Here is a 25,471-nt window from a genome sequence, read left to right on the forward strand (position 1 = left end):
TTCAGACTCTTATTTATTCATCCATCCATCCATCCATCCATCCATCCATCCATCCATCCATCCATCCATCCATCCATTCATTCGACTTCTATGCCGCCCAATCCCAAAGGACTCAGTTATTATGTGAAGGTTTAGCTCTTTGGAGAAAACTCTAATACTCAGAAAGATGGAAGGCAAGTTAGGGAGTGGCGAGATGGAGGGCTTGTTATATTGGTGATGGGTGCGTTGGGAAAATGAACAAGCTCTCCTTGATTGTGGACAAATTGTCACAGAGAAAAATATGGCTTTATAGTTGCTAAGCATTAGTACTGACTTGATGGTACATACCCTAATGATGTTTTACTGTTCTGTTACTTTTCTTCTGAATTTGGATCTCTGATAATAACAAAATGTTGGTGGAGATAAAAAAAAGAAGATTGCACGGTTGCCATTTGAACTATAGAAAAAGTCACACCATGGGATAACTGAAATATTTGACAGTGATATGACAAATTATCAGAAATTAAGCATTTTAAAACTCTTCCAATGTTCTTCCTTTACACTATGGGCCCCAACTTCTTTTTTTGATGATGCTTTTGAGTCCAAATCAAATAAATAATACTAGATTTTTAAAGCCTTGGTTGTTTTTTAAAAAAAACCTACAATCCAGTTGCTGAACTATTCTTTTGTCTGTATCAATTTAGCTATATTTAAAAGTCTGGAATGCAAGGCTTTCTCTTTTGCCCTCTTGAGAATGAAAGAGAAGGTCCTTTTTTACTATATAGCAGGCTGAGGAGGATCCTGCTTATCAGGAGGTCTTGGATTATTATTATTATTATTATTATTATTATTATTATTATTATTATTATTATCATCATCATCATCATCATCATCATCACCATCATCAGTCATCACCATTATTATTTCAACAATACAACACAGCAAACAGGCTCATTATGCTGTATTTCGTATTTCATTCGGGTGCTTCCCAAGCGAATTATGTGTGCCGATCCCAGTAAAGTGGCCTTTTGCAATTGACAGATGGATATTTTGTCAATTCTGATGGTTTTAAAATGTCCACTGAGATCCTTTGGCACTGTGCCCAGCATGCCAAGGACCACTGGGACCACTTTCACTAGCTTATGACAGAGTCGTTGCAGCTCGATTTTTAGATCTCCGTATTTTGCAAATTTCTCTAGCTGCTTCTCCTCAATTCTGCTGTCTCCTGGGATTGCGATGCTGATGGTCCATACTTTCTGGATCACATTTTTCTCCACAATCATGATGTCTGGTGTATTATGTTTCAAAATTCGGTCAGTCTGAAGTCCCATGGTAGTTTTGCTTGCTCATTTTGTTTCTATGCTTGTAGTCAGTCTGTGTGATCTTTTTGCAGTAGCTGAGTATGTGAACGATTGTTTAATCTGTTTCTTTACAAGGGACCACTGTATTGTATTCAGGCAATATTCTAGGGATCTACCTGTTGTCAACAATGGTAAAAGATCTGCATATTGCCTCTGCAGAAAACCTGTTGGCTGACAATATAGGTAGGGATAATGGCAGTGTGAAGTTGTTGATTGCTACCAAATAAAATGCTTACATTGAAAATAGATTAAAAACCAGATTTAAAATCATATATTTAAAGAACACCATTGGTCTATTTAGATTGGTTTGCTTGGATAAGCTATATAGCCAAGAAGATTGACAAGAGCATCTGCAAAAAAAATACACAGTACAGTGTTCCCTCGATTTTCGCGGGTTCAAACTTCGCGGAAAGTCTATACCACGGTTTTTCAAAAATATTAATTAAAAAATACTTTGCGGGTTTTTTCCCTATACACGGTTTTTCCCACCCGATGACATCATATGTCATCACCAAACTTTTGTCTGCCTTTAATAATTTTTTTTAAAATAAACTTTAATAAATAAACATGGTGAGTAATAATCTGAATGGTTGCTAATGGAATGGAAAATTGCAATTTAGGGGTTTAAAGTGTTAAGGGAAGGCTTGTTATACTGTTCATAGCCAAAAATAGTGTATTTACTTCCGCATCTCTACTTTGCGGAAATTCGACTTTCGCGGGCGGTCTCGGAACGCATCCCCCACGAAAAGCGAGGGAACACTGTATGACAATTCCTGAAATATTAATCCAAATCTTTTTTGTGTGGAATTGGATATCTCTGATTTTTCTTATTTTGATAAATCTAGTTCTAATGCACAATTTAAAAACTTTTGTAAGACTGAAATTTGACTTTTAAAAGTATTAGCTTTTTTGGCAATTTATTCAATTTAGCATTTGTTATTTGGATTATTCTTGATACAATTGTGGCCTCTGAAGTTCCACATCTGGTAGAGGTTTTGGACCAAACAGTTAAGGCTCCTAAGCCAGTAAAACTTTTTGTAAAAGTTGAAGGAATTTGATGAAATTGATATTAATCATTTAGACAATTTTTGGAATAATAATCTGGAACATGCTCTTTTGGGGAAAATCAGCGGTAGGTTGCTTAAAACAATTTATACTTATTTTGATCTTAGGATGAGATTAGTGCTGCATAAGTTTTTATTTTTAAAATATTGAATATTGGACAGTATGTTTAATGTTAGTTAGCTGTAATAGCCTTCCTTTGGAGGTAGATCTCAGAAATTGGAAACATCAACTTCAAAAAGTAGGTCTGTTCGCTTATTGTCACATTTTGGATTGAAATCCACTTGGGTTGTTAACATGATTTTAGATTGCTTGTTGAATGTCAAGGAGATGCACATGTCCTTGTTGACTCTTGTCCCAGTATTTGGAATCTATTAGTTATCAAGTATTGTGAACTTATTGTGAGGGATAGCCAAAAGGATTATTAAATACACTTAAGGGATAAAATTACAGTGATCTGCAGTAATAAATTAATGATATGTATTATTTTAATGATATACGTGAATATTTGCTTTTTCAACAAAATGAACACGGAAGACAAATTCCAAGGAATTTGGTCAAACCTTTGGGGAATTGTTTTTGGTGCTAATTGGTAGACCTTGTTTATTTAATTAAATATTATCACATTGTTAGCAATATTTACACTTCTGTAAATATATATGTGGTTATATTTCTATGTGTATGCATTTCTATGTGTTCTGACACGTAGACACACAGAGAGAAAATATGTAAACCATGACATATGGGACCATTGACTATGTCAAACAGCCACCCACACGCAAAACCACATTTTGTTTATTTGTTTATTCAATTTTTTTCAGTGCCGCCCTTCTCCTTAGACTCGGGCGGCTTACAACAAGTTAGCAATAGCGCTTTATAACAAAGCCAGCATATTGCCCCCACCATCCAAGTCCTCATTTTACCCACCTTGGAAGGATGGAAGGCTAAGTCAACCTTGAGCCGGTGATGAGATTTGAATCGCTGACCTGCAGATCTAGCAGCCAGCTTTAATGGTCTGCAGTGTTGCACTCTACCCACTATGCCACCTCGGCTCATTTTGCCTTGTTTGAACATAAGTGTACTCAGGGGTACTTAAGCTTAGTGACGTAGTGGTTAAAACCGCTTATAGAGGGCTGTGAAGCACTATGAAGCGGTATACAAGTCTTAAATGCTATTGCTATAGCTGTTTTTAAAAAGCGCCAATGCATTTGCTTGCCTGACTTGAATGACGTACATCTGTCATAAAAATGTTCAACCAATGACTCTTGAAATGATGTTTGCATCATAGAAATGTTTGGTAATCTATAAACAGATTGAAGTCATCTTGTTTATCACAGGCAATAAGAAGGTTGAAAACATCAGAAGACAAAAACAAATGTCTAAAAAAAAGCAAAGATAAAAAACATGTAAACATATGCATGAAGGGAATAAACAAACTTGAAACACATTGCGTCTGTTCTGGAGTAGAAGTGGTGTCTGCGGCCCCTCCTGTCCTTGTCACCTCACAAGTGGACTACTCTAACACATTCTGCATGGGGGCTGCCCTTGAAAAATCTCCTGCAATCTGAAAGCAGTGCGAAAATTCTAATGTTAAGCAGGGCATCCAGTATTCCATGTGATATCAGTATTCAGGGGTGCCTTTGTTTCAGATTTGAATTCAAGGTACAGGTGATAGCCTTTAAAGCAGTGGTTCTCAACCTTTCTAATGCCGCGACCCCTTAATACAGTTCCTCATGTTGTGGTAACCCCCAATCATACGTCTAGTGCCAATTCTCCCAACAGAGCTTTAAGCTGATTGGCAGGAAGGTCAGAGCGACACCCTCACTGTAAATGCTTGATTGGTCGGATTGTAAAAATATGTTCCAAGGTGCCAGAATAGAAGCTTTAGTTCTTAACACCATGGGAAATTTGTCTTTTCCCATGGTCATAGGCGACCCCTGTGAAATGGTCATTCGATCCCCAAAGGGGTCCCGACCCCCAGGTTGAGAACCACAGCTTTAAAGTCTTCATTCCTTAGGGCCTATGTGTCCCTAAGGCAGTTATGGTGAACCCTTTTCCCCTCAGGTGGTGAAAGAGCATGGGCGTGCAATGTTGCGCATGCCCACACCCATAATTCAATGCGTAGGGAGGACAAAAACAGTTTTCACCCCAACCCCTCTGGAGGCCAGAAATAGTCTGTTCCCAACTTCTGGTGGGCCCAGTGGGCTTGTGTTTCGCCATCCCCAGACTCCAAAGGCTTCCCTGGAGCCAGGGTAGGGTAAAACACCCTCCCCCACTCCCCCAGAAGTTCTCTGTAAGCAAAAAACGCCCTCCCAGAGCCTCTGTGTGAGACAAAAATCAGCTGGTTGGCAAACACATGCACATTGGAGCTGAGCAAATGTAGAAGGATCCCAGTTTAGTTGTATACATATTGTTTTGTATTGGATATTTTTTCCACAAAGATGATTGATAACCACGAGAGCTGTATGTTAATCAGTGCTTGAAAATATTCCAAAATTCAGCATGCTGAGTTGTTCCTTTTCAAAGGATTGCTGAAATAATTCCCTTAATATATTTCTGCTAAATAGTTCATGCTTTTCCCCCAAGATTTTGGTTATGTAACAATGGTACAGAGATCTATTGATGTCTTGGAGTCTAAACATATTACAGTGGTACCTCGACATACGAGTTTAATTCGTTCCAGACCCGAGCTCGTATGTCGATCAACTCGCATCTCGAGTTGATCGACATATTAGACTTTATTTTTCGCGCCGAGATAACCAGAAGCAAGGATTCTTGCACCCCCTAGTGGAAGCTCGGCTCGTATCCCGAATTTGAGCTCGGGTGTCGAACAGAAATTTCGCTCGCGTCGTGGCTCGTAACTTGGAATACTCGCATGTGGAGCAGCTTGTATCTAGAGGTACTACTGTATATTGGAAGCTGGTAGATAGTTATTCTTGTGTAGAACTTTGACATGAAAAGATTAAAATAAGAGAGAACTAGGCAATGTAGGCCTGCTGTGTAACCAATAGGACAGTGATGGTGAACATATGGCACCAGTGCCACAGGTGGAAAGCGGAGCCATATCTGCTGGCATGCAAGCTCTTGCCCTAGTGCAACTCCAATGTGAATGTGTATGCTGGCAAGCTGATTTTTGGCTCTCACAGAGGCTCTGGGAGGGCGTTTTTGGCTTCCAGTGAGCCACTGGGGGGATGGGGGAGGGTGTTTCTACCCTACGCTGGCTCCGGGGAAGCCTTTAGAGCCTGGGGAGGGTGAAACACAAGCCTACTGGGCCCACCAGAAGTTGGAAAACAGACCATTTCCAGCCTTCAGGGGGCCTCCAGGGGGCAGGGGAAGCTATGTTTGTCCTCCTCAGGCATTTAATTATAGGTATGGGCAGTTGTGCATGTGCAATAGCATGCGCCCATGCTCTTTCGGCACCCGAGGGAAAAAAGGTTCACCATCACTGCTATAGGAGAAGTGCTTTCCTCATTGATTGATGACTCATAGGAAAGTCATATGTATCATTTAAGAATTAATGGAATCCTTTTAGTGAGTACCACAACTATTGATTTTGAAGGAAATAAATTAGTTGCTTTCATAGTTTAATAAAAAATATATAGACGGGGCATTGGGAAACTCTTGCATTTCCATGAATATGTTTGTTTATTTTTTTAAAAAAAATATTACAGTTTTTAAGTCTTTTTAGCCATATTAATTGGATTTTTAGATGTACAGTAGTCCCTCGCTATATCGCGCTTCACCTACTGCGGCTTCACTTCATCGCGGGTTTTCAAGAAATATTAATGAGAAAAATCATTCGCGGATCTTCGCTGGTTCGCGGGTTTCTGAGGAAGTTGATCGGCAGAATTAAACAGCCCACGGAACTCGATCGGCAGGTTTTTCAAAAAAAATATATCTAAAATTGTAAATACTGTATTTAAATACTGTATCTATAATAAATACTGTGTGGGAAGGGTTTATAAACACTTAAAACAATGAAAACCTACCAAACAATTACAATATAAATACTTAAATAAGTACTATCAGTCGATAAATTCCACATCGCGGATTTCACCTATCGTGGCCAGGTCTGGAACGTAACACCAGCGATAGGTGAGGGACTACTGTATTGTTATGTTAAGAACACTTTTTCCCCAAACGCCATCACTCTACTAAACAAAGAATTCCCTCAACACTGTCAGACTTTCTACTAAATCTGCACTTCTACTAGTTTTTCTCATCATTCCTATCACCCATTTCCTCCCATGTTCTGTATGACTGTAACTTGTTGCTTATGTCCTAAGATTTTTATTAATATCGCTTCTTCATTGCTTATTTGACCCCACGACAATCATTAAGTGTCGTACCACATGATTCTTGACAAATGTATATTTTATTTTATGTACGTTAAGAGCAAATTCCTTGTGTGTCCAATCACACTTGGCCAATAAAATTCTATTCTATTCTATTCTATTCTATGTTGTTCTGATATGTCATGAGCCACCCCGAGTCCTCAGAGAGTGGCGGTATGCAAATCCAAATAATAATAATAATAATAATAATAATAATAATAATAATAATAATAATAATAATAATATCCATTTCTCTTTCAGGACAGTGGCACACTAGGACTTTTGAAAACATTTATTAAGCAATCCTTACATATTTGTGATAGAGATGATAGAACTGAATAAATCTTTCTGTATAATAGTGTAGCAAAACCAGGATATTCTACTTATTTCTCTATAAGACATTTTGATTTGGGGTAAACAAATACTCTGTCTTGCAAATATTATTTCCTCCTTTTCTTGTTTTTTATAAAAGGTTGAACAATCTTTCTTGTTGTTTCTCAACAGTGTTTTCGAGCCCTTTGCTGCAAAGGACCTCCACCTCCACGACCAGAATATGACTTGGTTTGCATAGGTCTCAGTGGCTCTGGCAAGACAAGCCTGTTGTCCCAGCTCTGCAGTGAAAATAGAGAAAATATAGTTTCAACTACAGGTGAACTTATGTTTTGTTTTGCTTCTTCAATAATAGTCCTTTAATGCAAGAGATCATTTAACAACCACAACCAGGCATGTCAGAATTAGTCATTGAGCGAATCAGTGAGATGATATCTTGATTAGTGACTCAGAAGCCAGCATTCCAGTCCCAATTATGGTTGCTAGTCAAAAACTATATATAAACAGGAAGCAAACCCCATACAGTGGTACCTCTACTTATGAACTTAATTCGTTCCGTGACCCTGTTCTTATCTTAAGTAGAAAAGCTTATAACAAGAAGCAATTTTTCCCAGAGGAATCAATGTAAAAGCAACTGGCTGCCGATCGGTTTCCGGTCACAATTCAAAGTGTTGGTAATGACCTTTAAAGCCCTACATGGCATTGGGCCAGAATATATCTGGAACCGCCTTCTACCGCACGAATCCCAGCGGCCGATAAGGCCCCACAGAGTTGGCCTTCTCCGGGTCCCATCAACCAAACAATGTCGTTTGGTGGGCCCCAGGGGAAGAGCCTTCTCTGTGGCGGCCCCGACCCTCTGGAACCAACTCCCCCCAGAGATTAGAACCTCCTTGTCTTTCGCAAATTACTTAAGACCCACCTTTGTCGCCAGGCATGGGGGAGTTAAGTTATCCTTTTCCCCTAGGCTATTACAAGTTATGCATGGTATGTTTGTGTGTATGTTTGGTTTTTTAGAATAAGGGTTTTTTAGTTGTTTTTATTAATTGGATTGTTCATGTTGTTTTACCACTCTTGTTAGCCGCCCCGAGTCTGCGGGGAGGGGCGGCATACAAATCCAATTAATAATAATAATAATAAAAATAAATAAATAAATAAATAAATAAAGCATGTGATTGGGGAACCAGAGGGAGGGTGGAGGCCCTGTTTCCTCCCAGGAGATTCCTAGAGAGGCCTCACAGAGGCTTCTCCCCACCTTTTGCGACCCTGTTTCCTCCTAGGAGATTCCTAGAGAGGCCCCAGGGAGGCTTCCCCCTGTCTTTTCCGATTACAGTTTCGGAGGCTCGGGTTTGTTAAGTGGAAAATGGTTCTTGAGAAGAAGCAAAAAAATCTTGAACACCCGGTTCTTATCTAGAAAAGTTCATAAGTAGAGGCATTCGTGGGTAGAGGTACCACTGTACTTGCTAGCACTGATGATGTTACTTGTTTTGGTATTGATATGTCTGCAAGTAAACAACCAAGCTCAGAGAATAGCAAAGACTTCAATATAATGCAAAATGCGTTTGCATACTTTTTAAAAATTTACTCATGGTATAACAATTATGAGCTATTTGAATTTATTGACAATTTGAATTTCCTGACAAGATGCTAATAAGATTAAACTGAGGAAAATAATGTTACAGTGAACAAGTGTACGGAAAAAAGTTATTTTTTATTTATTTCTATTTTCAGGTTTTAGCATAAAAGCAGTGCCATTCCAGAATGCAATATTGAATGTAAAAGAACTTGGAGGTAAAGAACACTATATATAATATGCACAACTGATGGTAGCTTTTAATTCCTTTGTGTCTTGATTTATGACTATAAGTAATAATTTTCATGCTTATTAAGTACATTTTTACCACTAAGTGTAGACACTGCCTGGTAGGCACTACCTGGTACAATCTAAAATAGTTTCATCTCAGGAAGAAAGTGAGCAAAAATGTATAAATAGTGCATGGTTGGATAAGGAAAATTGTCTTTTTAAAAAAGAAACAAGTTAAGGAATTGTTGAAGGTGGTTAACAGGTTCTGGAAAACTTGTAGGGGAAATTTTGAGTAGTACAGAGAACCAGGAAAACTGGGTGGGAATGGAGATTTTGCAATATCCGTCCCCCAGGAGTGGGGAGGGAATGGAGATTTTACAGTATCCTTGCCCTGCCATGCCCATCAAGCCACACCCACCAAACCACACCAAGCCCATTAAGAAACACCCACAGAACCATTAGTAAAAAAAAATTGGATTTCATCACTGATGGCGGGACCCAGGGGAAGAGCCTTCTCTGTGGCGGCCCCGGCCCTCTGGAACCAACTCCCCCCAGAGATTAGAACTGCCCCCACCCTCCTTGCCTTTCGTAAACAACTTAAAACCCACCTCTGCCGCCAGGCATGGGGGAATTGAGATCCTCTTTCCCCCTAGGCCTTTACAATTCTATGCATGGTATGTATGTATGTATGTTTGGTTTTTATATTAATTGATTTTTAATCATCAATACCAAATTACTATTGTACACTGTTTTATTGTCGCTGTTAGCCGCCCCGAGTCTCTGGAGAGGGGCGGCATACAAATCCAATAAATAAATAAATAAATAAATAAATATAGCAGTGTGAATATTTGATACATGGTTCTGAGTTTTCAAGAGAGGTTATTATTATCAAAATAATGTACAAGTAACAGTTTTAATCAAAGCCATCTATAAGATTTATAGGTGGTTTAGGGTGGGGAATTTGTGGTGGGTGAGGCATTTTTTTTCTCTGATTGTTATGTGGGGTGGGACTGGTCTCTGGGCATCACGTGACTTTGGTTGTCAACGAAATTCAGTTCAATTCGTTATATTGACAATGACAATAAAGTATTTATATTTATATTTAAGATTTGGGAGAGATGACAATGTAAAAGCTTAATGAAGATTTTATGTTTCCTTAGTTATAATTTAACTAAATTAAATTCCCAGGTAATATAAACCATGAGTCAGGGTAAACAGAAAAATACACACACACACACACACACACACACACAGAATTGTCGGCTATCAATAAAATTAACTGCCTTGGAAATGGCCCTGAGAGGCAAAAAAAGGAGCTGTGATGTTCCTACAATACACCAAGGTGATTTGACACAAAAATATGTAACCCTTTCCTGGCACAGAGCTGAAGGGATTAGATACTGTAGCCTAGAGGTTAATTCTCTGTCTTACAAGGCAAAGGGTTGCAGGTTCAAGTCCCAGTGAGGGTATGGCTAGCTGATGAGGCCAAAATAAGGCCGAAATAGATCTATCCTAGTCTTCCTTAATTTTCAAATTCAGCAAAAAAACAAGTGGTATGTGTGTGTGTGTGTGTGTGTGTGTGTGTGTGTGTATGTATGTATATAAAAGAAGGCTTTTTATTACTGATAGGATGAAACTTACATTTCTTAAAATAATTACGTGTCATCTAATCAAGTAAAAATTTCAGACAAAAGAAGGTCTATTAGAAGGGCAACTCTTCAGGTGCTCGGAGAACTGTGAGACATTCTACTATCTGATAATTCATTCATAATTGTCAGATACAGAATTTTTTGTCTTACCGCTCCTACTTGGTGCTTAGGATGCACATTTCCCATTGTTTACCTATTATAACAAGACTGTCATTCATCATTTGGATTATTACACATATATTACACAGAACTTCTTGAACAAACAGCATCATTGGAAGGTGAAGTCTGATATACAGTATATAGAGAACATCAAGTTGGGGAATACTAGTCTGGTTATTGCTTTCCCGAGCACCTTTTTGGCTATGTTAGCTGATCTGTCATATATACAGTGGTACCTCTACCTACAAATGCCTCTACTTACGAACTTTTCTAGATAACAACCGGGTGTTCAAGATTTTTTTTACCTCTTCTCAAGAACCATTTTCCACTTACAAACCCAAGCCTCCGAAACTGTAACCGGAAAAGGCAGGGAGAAGCCTCTGTGGGGCCTCTCTAGGAATCTCCTGGGAGGAAACAGGGTCGGAAAAGACAGGGAGAAGCCTCTGTGGGGCCACTCTAGGAATCTCCTGGGAGGAAACAGGGCCTCCACCCTCCCTGTGGTTTCCCCAATCTCATGTATTATTTGTCTGCGGAAGTGCTTAACTGGCCATAGAGTAAGTTGCAATATCACTTCGATGAATATATTTTACGCCCTTTCTAAGCGATTTACAGAGTCAGCATGTTGCCCCCAATAAGCTGGGTCCTCATTTTACCAAACTTGGAAAGATGTTAAATGTCATAACTCGATGACTTCCTGTAAAGTGTTTTAGTCTGGATATTCAGCTATGTAATAGTGGTGAATATCTGTAGCTTGGGTGTAGGACACAGGTGAAAGTTCCTTCCCTAAACTTGTGGATCGGTTTCCAAATATCTAATTTTCAGGCTAGGTAATATCTTCAGTAGAGTTTAGGGGAGTTCCCTAAACTCCGCTGAAGATGTTACCTAATCTGGTAACGAAACGTTCAAAAATCGAGCTTCAAGAACAAACCTAACCATTCAATCATGTTTTAGGAAGACATTGGATAAATACCCAATTTAGTACTGAGAAGTTCTATAAAACATTTCTTTGCTGGGTAATGCAAATTGATTAAATAACGCTTAGAAGAGGAGTCAGCAAAAGAGTTTCTGGGAGAAGTAAAAGAACATATTTTAAAAAGCAAGAGTGTTTTTTTTAAAAGATAAAAAAGCTACAGAGGAAAAATATAATCAGTGAAAAAATTGACAGAAGTAAATATTTTTAATGCTATGGGTAGTAAGGGTGGATAAGGCATCAGGTTAGAAACTGAGAGCCCATTTCCTATAATGTTGATTTGCAACTATTTCTAATAGTGTAATAAATTAAAGTATTTATAAAGTATATTTATAAAGTATAAAGTACGCACGAATCCCAGCGACCGGTTAGGTCCCACAGAATTGGCCTTCTCCGGGTCCCGTCGACTAAACAATGTCATTTGGCGGGACCCAGGAGAAGAGCCTTCTCTGTGGCGGCCCCAACCCTCTGGAACCAGCTCCCCCCAGATATCAGAGTTGCCCCCCACCCTCCTTGCCTTTCGCAAGCTCCTTAAAACCCACCTCTGTCGTCAGGCATGGGGGAGCTGAAATATTTTCCCTTCCCCCTAGACTTATAGAATTTATACATGGTATGCTTGTTTGTATGATTGGTCTCTTAAATTGGGGTTTTTTAGATTATTTTTTAATATATTAGATTTGTTACATTGTCTTTTTTATTGTTGTTAGCCGCCCCAAGTCTTCGGAGAGGGGCAGCATACAAATCTAATAAATAAAATAAATAAATAAATGATAAAAAGAAAACATTGAAATTTAATTTTGATATGTCTAAGCAAGATGTATGTAAATTTGCGCTGTATGTCATCTGATTAATATTTATGCTTGTTTGTTTTTATTTGATAATTGCCAAAGGGGCTGACAATATCAGAAAATATTGGAGTCGTTACTATCAAGGATCTCAAGGAGTAATATTTGTATTAGACAGTGCTTCTTCAGAAGACGATTTAGAAATTGCTAGGAACGAACTGCATTCTGCACTGCAGCATCCACAATTATGCACTTTGCCATTTTTAATATTGGCCAATCATCAAGACAAGCCTGCGGCGCGTTCAGTGCAAGAGGTATGTTTACTGCTGCAATAACCTGCGTGTTAGTAATTGTTTGAATGCAATAATGGGAAAGTCATGACTGTATGTGTATCTGATGCATATGTAGAGTCTATAAAGATTGGACGAACCTAATTCCTAATGAATGAAGAAAATATACTTTTAACTGTCCACACTAATGATTGCCTATGTGTATTGTTATTGCTTTTTAAAAAACATTTGTGTGGAGTCTCTCTACGTTTATCTTACTGCTGCCTTTTTCAACACCCTTAACACTTTCTTTTATATTATTTATTTCTTTTATTTATTTATTTTGTCCAATACACAATACATGTTGAAGAGAATAGACATGAAGTATTATATATAAAGAAAAGATATAAAAATAGAGGAGAAGATATATGAAAGGAAGAAAAGATATATGATATATGAGATAAGGAGAGACAATTGGACAGGGGACGAAAGGCAGGCTAGTGCACTTATGTACGCCCCTTACTGACCTCTAAGGAACCTGGAGAGGTCAATCGTGGAGAGTCTAAGGGAGAAATGTTGGGGGTTAGGGGTTGACACTACTGAGTCCGGTAATGAGTTCCATGCTTCGACAACTCGATTGCTAAAGTCATATTTTGTACAGTCAAGTTTGGAGCGATTCATATTAAGTTTGAATTTGTTGCGTGCTCTTGTGTTGTTGCGGTTGAAGCTGAAGTAGTCATTGACAGGCAAGACGTTGCAGCATATGATTTTGTGGGCAATACTTAGATCGTGTTTTAGGCGTCGTAGTTCTAAGCTTTCTAGACCTAGGATTGATAGTCTGCTTTTGTATATCCCTAATAATAGCAACAGCAATAGCACTCAGACTTATACACCACTTCATAGTGCTTTTACAGCCCTAGTTTTGAGAGTCAGCATATTCCCTCCCCCCAACAATTTATGTCCTCATTTTCCACCTCAGAAGGGTGGAAAACTGAGTCAGCCTTGAGCCTGGTGAGATTTGAACTGCTGAACTGCAGCTAGCAGTCAGCTGAAGTAGCCTGCAGTTCTGTACTCTACCCGCTGTGCCATCTCGGCTACAGATATTTATTAAAATTTATTTAACAGTACAGTAGTCCCTCACCTATCGCTGGTGTTACGTTCCAGACCTGGCCACGATAGGTGAAATCCGCGATGGGGAATTTATCGATTGATAGTACTTATTTAAGTATTTATATTGTAATTGTTTGGTAGGTTTTCATTGTTTTAAGTGTTTATAAACCCTTCCCACACAGTATTTATTTTAGATACAGTTTTTAAATACAGTATTTACAATTTTAGATTTATTTTTTTGTTGAAAAACCTGCTGATCGAGTTCGGCGGGCTGTTTAAATCTGCCGATCGACTTCCTCAGAAACCCGCTATGAAGTGAAGCCGCAGTAGGTGAAGCGCGGTATAGTGAGGGACTACTGTATTATATTTTTACTTGTTAAAGCTTCTACTTTTAAAAATCCAACACATGTCTTGTTAGCTCTTAACTGAAACTGTGTCCATTTCTGGACATTTCTGGACATAGAAATGCTTTTAATCCTTTAATTCTTTGGAACAAATTCAGTGAAGGGCAAAGAAAATGATCAGGATAATAGATTTTTGGATCAAACTTTCCAAATGTCTGTGGCTTTATATCCCTCAAATATTTCCCTTTTAGTGATCAAGATTGTATTACTGAGGTACGACGAAACCATTTTTACATTTCTTTAAATGTAGTCTTCCTGATGCAAAAGTTTGATATACAGTATGCCAGTGTTTCCCAACCTTGGCTACTTGAAGATATTTGGACTTCAACTCCCAGAATTCCCCAGCCAGCGAATGCTGGCTGGGGAATTCTGGGAGTTGAAGTCCAGATATCTTCAAGTGGCCAAGGTTGGGAAACACTGCAGTATGCAACCAAAAATAATAGTTATAGATATTAAATGCATGATACTTTAATTTACTTTTAAATGGACTTAACAATCTATACAGTTATAGCCAATATTCACTTATTTAAAACTTCTGTAAACCTGACATTGAATTTTTAATAATATTGCATTGGCATCCTTCAGTCTCGAAAGACCAAGGTATCATGCTCTGGACTTTCCAGGTGGTGGTGGTTGTTGTTATTATTATTATTATTATTATTATTATTATTATTATTATTATTATTATTTATTGGATTTGTATGCCACCCCTCTTGTTACATAAGCAGCAGATCCCTCTTTTCCATGTCTCTGAAAAAATCCAATGGAATGGCAAAGGCCAATATGATTGGTTCCAGCTACGGCGCAGGAGTTATCAGAACGTGGCTCTACACAGTCACGAACTGCTTCTGGGACTTTGGCTCTGGATTTTGCCTATAGCTTTACTCCTGAAGCCTTTTCCAATGATGGATATATATCCATACATCCGTACATACGTACATACGTACATACATACATCTAAAATTTATGTTTATACAAACTACAGTACTACCATCCTATACATGTTTGACAAATAAATAAATAAAATAAAATAAAATAAAATAAAATGATGAATATAGCCACAAGACAGTGGAAGTTTGTAGTCAGTTTCCCTTCTCCTAGTGGTTGATAGCGGTGTCTTTTGTGTCTTGCCGTACTCTTAGCGTAATAATATTACTTAGAAACATAGAAGATTGACAGCAGAAAAAGACCTCATGGTCCATCTAGTCTGCCCTTATACTATTTCCTGTATTTTATCTTAGGATTGATATATATTTATCCCAGGCATGTTTAAATTCAGTTACTGTGGATTTACCAACCACGTCTGCTGGAAGTTATAAGAAATTGACAATCACTAGCATTCCCATATAGCATTGGGAAAAATCTGTTTGAATCGATTGAAAATAGCTATAAATTACTGTTGAATATACTGAACAACTATACATAGTGTACAAATACAACAACCATACAGTACGTGCTTTTATATCCAAGGACATTAAAAAAATTAGTTCAATTTTTTAAAAAATAAAAAAATTCAGTTCAATTTTGCAGCAACATCGAAAATGATTCCACTTACAAGAGGCAAAGAAATATCTTTAATTAAGGCTACAGATCATATGAAGATATGTATTAATTCCTAATTTGTTCTAATAATGTCTGTGATTAATGCACAAAGCAAATGATGCACAGAAAAAAAAACCTTTTATTGAAACAATGGGTTCTATTACTCTCTGAGCCAATACTAGAAACATTTCTGGTTTATTTTGTTTTTTATGGTATGGAAAGCAAAAAGTGAAACAAAATTTAGGATAAAAAGAATGGAAAGTCCCGAATCTGTCTTTAGATGTGCTTCTGATTCTTTGTCTTTTACCCTGAATGTGTTTTTCTGAAAACCAGGGAGCAACTTGTTTGAATGGCAAACAATACAGTGAGAGGCCATGCCTTTGGGTGCTTCTAAATGTATTTCTTTGGTAGTGCTGATACCAATATTCAGGCAGATTCATATTAGATGAAATCTTTCTTATCTTGCTGCTAGAAAGTATAATGCTTTAAAATTCAGCCTTATCTATTATTTTTACATAGGCACAACATTAAGTAGTTACTCCCCATTAACGGATTTAAGGCTTTGGTGTTGGCACAATTGTGATTTATTTCAGAAATAATGATTGCAGAAGCATTTTCAATCTGACAAGCTGTATAAATGTTGAGTAATAGTTACAGAATATTTTGCCTCAAATTCTGTAGGAGCCAAGAAGATTCCACAAACAGCTGTTTGTGATGTTCACTTCTGGGAGTTATACGCAAGGTTTCCAAACTGTGTGGGGCACTGTTAAAATTGTATGATGTAAATTATTTATCCAAACCATTAGGAAAAGAACCACATGTAACTATTTGAAAGTTACGCAAAATGGCAATACTGTTTGCTTATATGAAAAAAGAAATCATTTTTTTTTCTTTTTCAGTCTTACTAGTTTTACAGTGTGTTTAAGAATAAGCTCATAATTCCTTTATTCAGTTGTTTCCATTTATCTTTTTAAAAGACAACTTTTTATTGTTATAAAATAAGCTAACAGTTTAGAAATACAATGATTTGCATTGTAAATATCTCACAAGAGAAAAGGAGATTCTTCTCCTTACTTTGGAAAGAAATATAACATTTAATTTTTAAATAAACTGATTCGGACATCAAAGAAATGAGAATTAAAGAAATATGATTTTCTATATGTTATCCAAATCAAGAAATTACTTGGTAAACAGTATATGATATATATAATAAAATTCTGGAAGTATTGCAATTATCTCTTTGCAATGAGATTGTCTGCTTCAATGTAAAATTAGACTTTAGAAATATGCTTCTGAAAAATTATCTTCTTATTTTGATGTTCTCATTTGTCCCCACACAAGTTTTTTCATTTGTGAATATCTTTATTGTTACAAACCAATTGGGGGCAACTTAAATCTACTTTAAGCTTCAAGAAAGCTTTTATTTATTTATTTATTTATTTATTTATTTATTTATTTATTTATTTATTTATTTATTTACTTATTTACTTACTTACTTACTTACTTACTTACTTACTTACTTACTTACTTACTTACTTACTTACTTACTTACTTACTTATTTTTTTTAATTTATTTTTTATTTGTATGCTGCCCCTCTCCGAAGACTTTTGTTTGCACAATGTCCTGTTGTTCATCTATGTGTGTTGTATTATTTCTATGTGTGTTGTATTATTAGTACGTTAAATTCCAAATTCTCAGTTTTGATACTGCATATTATAAAAGAAGTTGGATTTTTGGAATAGATTGGGAATGGGAAATTGCAGTCCTTATTATAGGTGGCTTAGGAGCAATGACTTTTTGGGATCAAATCAATTTGGCTTTGGTTTATTAATTTTGGGGGGGGAAATCTTTGCAGTCTTAGAGCCAAGACCTTAGCTGTTTTCTTGGCATCCAAATAGATCAGTTGATGGGGCTGTATGATGAGCAAAGTGTAGGCTTTTTCCCAGTTAATTAAGCATTCCATTTTCTGCTAATTACTATAATGCAGACTTTGTTTTGAATGGCATCCAAGAACCTTTGTCTGAATGGTTCTATAATGCTGTCTAGGAAGCTCTTATAGATACCCATTGAAAATGTACTCCATTGAAAATCCATCTGGGCTGTGTGCTCCCCCCTTTTAATTGCCTGTTCAGAGGGGTTTTTTTCCCCTTGTCAGTTCACAGATTTGTGTATGTCGCAAACTTGTCCATTCTGGGGAGCTTGATTTTTATCTAGGTATTCATTCTTCCATCATTATTAAGTTTGTATTTAATCATTTTTTGTTTCGCTTGGGTTTTTTTTTCATTATTCTTCTATTGTGTCTACAGAGGCTCATTGCTTATGATTCTTTGGGATATTACTCTGTTTGTTTACCTTTTTAGTTATCCATTATATAACTTTTGAGATTTTGATAGCATGTTATGGTTAAAAATATAAATGATTTCTGTTTTACTGTCCTATTAGTTGATTAACTATAGAACTAGGTTTTTTATTATTATCTGGACTGGAACCCATCACTCCTGCAAGGTTTTGAATTCCCTTGGCCAAGATAGCAATCACCCCCTTTTATATATATTTACATCTTAATCATTTGCAGTTTCTACCCTCTTTATTATTATTCCTTGATTGATCTATTTACTGAGTCATGTCAGGCTCATGTAAATCAACAGACCACTGATCTAAATAAGCCATTGAGCTTCTATTACAGATATTAGTATCCAGTATGCATTTTGGGCTAGACTACCTTAGATGCTAATGACTTTGTGTGTCTATCTATATTCAGTATGGTATTAATGAAGCTGTCACCTTGAGAATGAATAAGGGGTTGTTTTAAAAACAAAGTAAATGCCAGTTGTCATTTGTCACATGCTTGAAGGTGGGTTTTTTTAAAGACTTTGGATGCATTCAGAAGTGGACATTCTGAATAAATTCAGTATCATTTCTTCTGAGAAATAATTTTTTGGGGGAGAATAAATCAAGGATGGTATAACTTGAATTTTTTTTCTGGTTTGTATTCATTTCAATTGTATTGCCATCTAAACATTGGCAATGCTCTGTTTTATAGAATAGAGTCACCCAATAAAATCTGATCTATAGTAGGAATGAGCAGACTTTTAGAAGCAATTTGGAAAAGGTGCCTCCTAGGGTGTGAGACCATCTGCCCGTCTACAGCTGCCCCACGATCCTGGGAAAACCCACAGCTTCTTTACAGTTGCAGACAGGTGCAGGTGCTCCAAAGACCTTTGTAGAATCTAGTCTGTAGCATGTTACAATCTGACCTGTTCATTTGAACAGCTTAAAGAAGTAGATGTGATAGGAAGTTTGTAATAAGCTCCAGTTAAAATGATGATTTTAGAATGCTCAGAAATATCTCAGTTTTTTTAATAGATAGACTTGCAACAGTAAATGCACGTGAAGCATGGGATAAAAGACATAGAATGGATCTGTGGAAACAGAATGTGATGGAGATGGCGTATGACATAAAATATAGCAGAAGAAAACTATGGAATTGAAAGAAAAACAATAAAATGGGTGGGTAGCATGGTAGTGACATTAACAGTTTCGAGAAAACATCACTGGACTGGACTGAATATATTTAATATGAGTCTAAGAATAAGTAAAGGCAAGATTTGTGGAAATGATAATATGGATATGTAGCTAGATAAATGACTCCAGAAAAAATGGATTAAAGAAAATTAAAGTGTCCAAACCAGAAGCCAATACTGATTTGAAGATAAAAAATAGTAACAGTCCATGGAATAAAAGGAGAGAAATGGATGTGAATAGCAAACAGAGGTTTTAGAGGCTGCTTCAGGCTTCACAGAAATTAGATTATTAGATTCTGTGCTAATTCTGGATATGTTCCTGGATGTGGTGATGCCAACGGCAGATTAGTACTGTTGTAACTGTAGCAACTTTCACAGTTAGTGTGAATATAAGAGAAAGTTATCCAGTTTCTTTATGGCACAATAGCCTGTTGAGTATTATGCATCATGGTAAGTGGGGTCATGATTTTAAGAATCTCTAAGAGTTTGATTATCTACAGGTGAAACTCGAAAAATTAGAATATCGTGCAAAAGTTCATTTATTTCAGTAATGCAACTTAAGAGGTGAAACATAATATATGAGAGGCACTCATTACATGCAAGGCAAGATAGTTCAAGTTGTGATTTGTCATAATTGTGATGATTATGGAGTGCAGATCATGAAAATCCCAAACCCACCTTCTCAGAAAATTAGAATATTACATGTGATCAATAAAACAAGGATTGCACATAGAACAATATTAGACCTCTTAAAAATGTAAGCATGCATAAGTACTCAGTACATAGTTTGGGCCCATTTTGCAGCAATTACTGTCTCAATATTGCGTTGTACGGAAGCTATCAGCCTGTGGCACTGCTGTTATGGAAGATCAGGATGTTTCAATAGCAGTCTTCAGCTCATCTGAATTGTTCAGTCTCATGTCTTTCATCTTTTCCTTGGCAATGCCCCATAGATTCTCTATGGGATTCAGGTCAGATGAGTTTGCTGTCCAGTCAAGCACAGTAATCCTACGGTCATTGGACCAGGTTTTGGTGCTTTGGCAGGAGCCAGTCTTGCTGGAAATTTGAAGCCACCATCCCCATAAAGCTCATCTGCGGAAGAAAGCATGAAGTGCTCCAAAATCTCCTAGTAGATGGCTGCGTTGACCCTGGACTTAATGAAGCATAGTGGACCAACATCAGCAGATTACATGGCTCCCCAAATCAACACAGACTGTGGAAATGTTTGCATCTAATTTGGAACCAAGGAACCAGAATATGGTATCTTGGCATATGTCCGAAAGGGAGACTGTCTTGCTTCAATCGACTAGAGGCCTATCTCTAAATTCCAATAATCTCCTTACATCGGCAGTATTTGTGGTTCTGCTATGGGGGCGTTGATTACCAGTATCGAGCCCTACCATTTGGCATCTGCCCCCCCCCCTGTCCCCAGGGTTTTCACCAAGATACTGGCAGTGTTACAGCCCACCTCAGGGGTCTCCCCATGCATATCCACTGTTACCTGGACGATATCTTAATTTTATCTTCCTTCATGCACCAAGCCGTGCAAGATATCCAGGTAACCATTAACACCCACAGTCACCATAGTTTCTCCATTAACCTGGAGAAAAGCCACCTTTCACCCTCTACCTGCCTGATCCACCTGTGAGCCATTATCGACTCTGCACTCCCAGGAGGGTCATTCATGAGCTGGTTTCCTCTGTTCTGCAGCAGCGCGGGGCTCCCCTGCAACTGCTGTCAATGCTCTTGGGCAAAATTATTTCTAGCATTAATATTACAACTTGGGTGCGCCTACACTCCAGAGACTTGCAATGGTTTCTTTTACTGTTCCAGAGATCGAGAGCATAGCTACTCAGCGACATGTTTGATGTTCTCCAGTTGGTGTGCATGGAGTGGTTTCTTGCCAATTCATCTGTCACAGTGAAGGGCTACCAAAATTTTCACTACCACACTGTGTGCATGGCTTATGCAGGACACCCTGCATTTTCGTTCAATATCTTTCAGTGAAAATTGGGTGCTCTGGGATGGAACTCCATTTTTGCTCCCCCCCCCCCGATCTGGGCAGCAGCCCACCCCTGATCTGTCAGTGACATAACTGCTTGTTTTTCTGCAAGAGGGGCTCGGCAAGGGTCTTTCACAGAACACCATTAGACAACATGTGGTGGCTCTTTCCTCTGTGTTAACCTGCAGCTCACTGGAATCTCTGTCGAACCACCCTGTCATATGCCACTTCATTTGGGGGTGCCACCAACCTTTGTTCCCCTGTGATTCATAGATTTCTCCCCTGGGACCTGACTAAGATTTTACGCTCGTTGACACGGGCGCCGTAGGAACCATTATGTTCTTCTTCCCTTTGCTTTCTTTCCTTTAAAGTGGCCTTCTTGGTAGCGACCACTTCGGCTGGGAGGATTTCAGAGATGGCTGCCCTTTCTATCCCAAGGGACCTTTGCATTTTCCATTTCAATCAAGTGATTCTCCAACTAGATCCAACTTTTATTCCAAAGATAAACTCCGGATATCATTGGGTTTAGGAGATTGTCCTCTCTAACTTTTGCCCTAATCCCTCCCATCCCCAGGAGCATCAGTGGCACACTGATGTCCGGAGAGCCCTCCGTATCTATGTCAAACACATGGAGATGCTGAGAAGTTTTTGATTAAAATATTTTTAATAAAATAGGAGGCATTTTTTTTTAAAAAAAAAAGTAGCACAATCACACTTTTGTATCTGAGTATTTGGTAGATTCACCTCAAGATCCTCCATGACATTGAATTATCCAGGAAATATGCATGAAGCAGCTGTGCACTGATAAAGAATATACTGTATATTTGACTGTAAATTTTAGATAGCACAATGTGTGCATGTACTATAATTAATGCATTCTGGAACAGGGAGGTCCAACAATAAAAAGAAATATGGCAGGGTTCTGTTCACATTTGTAAGGCTGCCATCCTGTGTTTTTATAAATTCAGGACAGTAGGAGTACATACTTATTTGGCTGTATTAAACATTTAGATAGTACACACCAGTATAAAAATAATTTACTATATTATGCTTACTTTAAAAAAAACAACCTAAAAGATGAACATGTGTTTACTTTACATTTTAACCTGCAAAATACCGCTCTCAAACTGTATTAATCGGTAAGTGCTTCTGCCAAGTGGGCAGTATTGAATTTTTGAATTAAACATAATGCTAGGGGCAATGTCTGTCCCATTATTCCAAAATGAAGTCTGTCTAGTGTATAATGGCACTTTGTTAGAGGAATAACAAATCACTCTTCTCTCTCAGTGATTCAGTGGCAGACAAACATACACCCTCTGAGAAATGTGATGTACTTCCTATCTGCCATCTGGGAACAATCTTTGTAAGACTACAACGTAGTAATGCATATAATTAAATTATTGAAATGATTTTGCTAATGCTGCATTGAATAGTACTTCAGCATTAAATTGGAGATTATTATTATTTTTTGTACATAGTTGAAATAGTCACAAAATCTTGGGCAACCTTGCCTAATTTCAAAGCTCCGTGCAAGAGATTTCTGAGATGGCAAGAGTGATCTTTTGGCCTTGTTTTAACTTCTTACTGTGGATGCTGTCAGTAAAGGAAAGAAAGGCAAAGAGTTAGAAAAAGATAATAAGTTAACCTACCCACTAAAGGTAACGAAGCCCTTAATTAATTAACTTTCAGAGGACCCTCATCTGAAAAAACAAATTTGTTCCTGGTAATATTTTTATGCAGAGAAATTAGATCAGAAACACTTGAAATCTAGGTAAGCACATGATAAATCAGCAATGAAAAATTTAAAAGATCTGGGAAAGATTTGGTTTCTGTTTAACAGTACATTTACCTCTATAATCTGAATAAATAGTGTTTGCCAGTACAAGCAGTGTTGACAATAACCGTTTTCAATCTTCTGTGATCTTTTAAAAGTAGGACCTTTTTTTTTGTAGGGAATGACAAATTTTGTTTTACGATGAGGCTTGGCAGGTTCAGTTAACTTTTCTGTCTCCAGTTGTAACTCCACCTTGCCATCCTATGCTGTGTTAAGGCTTCGTCAGAAGCTTTTGCAAAACCAAATCAATAAATGAGAATTTTTATGGAAGCGTGATTAATCTTGCAGGCCAAGATTGGTATTTCTTCCCCAACATTTTCCCTTCATTCACTTAGGCTTTGAAAGATCTTCCATTTGCACCTAAACTGTAGGGAGTTTGAATTGATGAGACTCTAAAGAGCCATGACACCTGTTGGGTGCCTTGAAATTTTGCTGTTTGTTTTGCAGGTGTACACACTGCTAATATACACACTGCTAAATCAATATCTGTTAAAATGTACAGGAATTCAGAGGGACTGCCTTAATAATCTATTCAGCTTCAATTTTTTGTCATATTGAGGGAATGTAATAAATAATATGAAATTTTGCATCTCTGGATAGAAAACCTATTTTCTGAAAGATAGAAAAAATTTCTTATTTTTCAGTCAACAAATGCATTTTTTGGATAGCTAATTTTCAGCAGCCTTTCCCAACCTGGTCCTCACAAATGTCAACATTCCCCATTAGCCTGGTTCAGAGGTGGATTCTTACTTACCTAACTGCCAGATTGCTTTCTCCCTTGGCACGTGGGCACACATGGTTCATGCGCCCATGTGTAGTGGCAAAAAATCCTTTTAAAAAGGCAAAAACAAGTTGGTGCCTGCATGCACAGTGTCAGAAACTTGGCTTCTGGGCTTGCTCAGAAGAATTAAAAAAAAAAAAAAAGATGGTAGTGGACATGGACTGGCACTGACCGAACCAGGTCAGCGACATCATCGTGATGTTGCCTATTACACACCGGTTCAACTTGCATATTTTCAGCAGAATATTAAAAGTATCTGTTGGCATGGGTGTCAAGATAAATGGAAATAATTGTCTCCTTGCCTTTCGCAAACTCCTCAAAACCTACCTCTGCCATCAGGCATGGGGGAATTGAAACATCTCCCCCAGGCCTATATAGTTTATGCATGGTATGTTTGTGCGTATATTTTGCTTTTTAAATAAGGGTTTTTTAGAGTTTTTAAATATTAGATTTGTTATACATAGTTTTTATCATTGCTGTAAGCCGCCCTGAGTCTACAGAGAGAGGCGACTTATAAATCTAATGAATAATAATAACAATAACAATAACAACAACAACAACAATAACAATAATAATAATAATAATAATAATAATAATAATAATAATAATAATAATAATAATGATGGAGTGTTAATGCATATACTTTGGGAATGCCCGGTAGTGCAGAACTTTTGGCAAAAAGTGCAAGAGGATATTAATAGGATGTTAAATACATGATGGATAATTACTAAGGAAATGGCAGTATTAGTTAAAAGCAATGTGATGAGATAATTTAGAGAAATAATACAAGCAGCGATAGAAAGCGCTCAGGCAGTAATAGTCTTGGGTTGGAAGGATGCGACAGAATGGACAATGCAAAATTGGTGGATCATATTCAATTTGAGATTATGGATAAAAGGATGAATTCGGTTAATGAAACTGACTTGCGACAACTGATGGCACAATGGGACAAGGTAAGATGATATATGGCGAGTAGAATCCGAGATCAAGCTACAAGGAATAAATTGGAATCACTTTATAATATGTAAACAGATATTTTGCTCTTAAGTTAAAATGGTATATATAAGAAACACCCCCGATCTGGTGGTGGGGTGTGAATGTTTGTCTGGTGGTGGGAACTACTCACAGAGCACCTATTTTATGCTGTGTGTGTGTTTATATTTTTAAAAATCAATAAAAAAATTAATTTAAAAAAAATCATTGTGATGTTGCCAACGAGTAACTACTGGTTTACCCGGACTGGGAGGAACCCATCCCTGGCCTGGTTGTTTCTTACTTTTTCTGTAGATGTAGGAAGATGAATTTCAGTTGGAGGGGTGTTTCCAGTTACATTTCGCTACCGGTGCATCCTGTGCATGCATGCCCCACCTCACGATTTCACTTCCTCACATGCTCAAGATGACATTACAAGCCGAAACACAGTTGAGGAGCTTCTTAGCTGTGCTTTGGGTGAAGAATAAAGGTCAGCATTAACACGAGGGCGGGTGAGAGGGCTTTCTTCAAAAGCACAGGACATGGAGAAGCTCTCTAAACCCAGAAAAAATAGCCGAAAATTACATCATCACTGTTCTGCC

General features: G+C 37.6%; 1 protein-coding gene across 3 annotated transcripts in view; it reads left to right on the forward strand.

Annotated features, from left to right (window-relative positions):
* ARL15 (ARF like GTPase 15) overlaps positions 1–25,471 on the forward strand; it is a 207,692-nt gene that overhangs the window by 80,517 nt on the left and 101,704 nt on the right. For all 3 annotated transcript variants that reach the window (XM_070743351.1, XM_070743352.1, XM_070743350.1), the window contains 3 exons: positions 7,241–7,385; positions 8,795–8,854; positions 12,536–12,744. In XM_070743351.1, coding sequence (XP_070599452.1) covers positions 7,241–7,385; positions 8,795–8,854; positions 12,536–12,744 — 414 coding nt within the window. The remainder of the gene's footprint in view (positions 1–7,240; positions 7,386–8,794; positions 8,855–12,535; positions 12,745–25,471) is intronic.

This window comes from Erythrolamprus reginae, chromosome 2, assembly GCF_031021105.1.
Source record: "Erythrolamprus reginae isolate rEryReg1 chromosome 2, rEryReg1.hap1, whole genome shotgun sequence".
In the NCBI taxonomy this organism is placed as follows: Eukaryota; Metazoa; Chordata; class Lepidosauria; order Squamata; family Dipsadidae; genus Erythrolamprus; species Erythrolamprus reginae.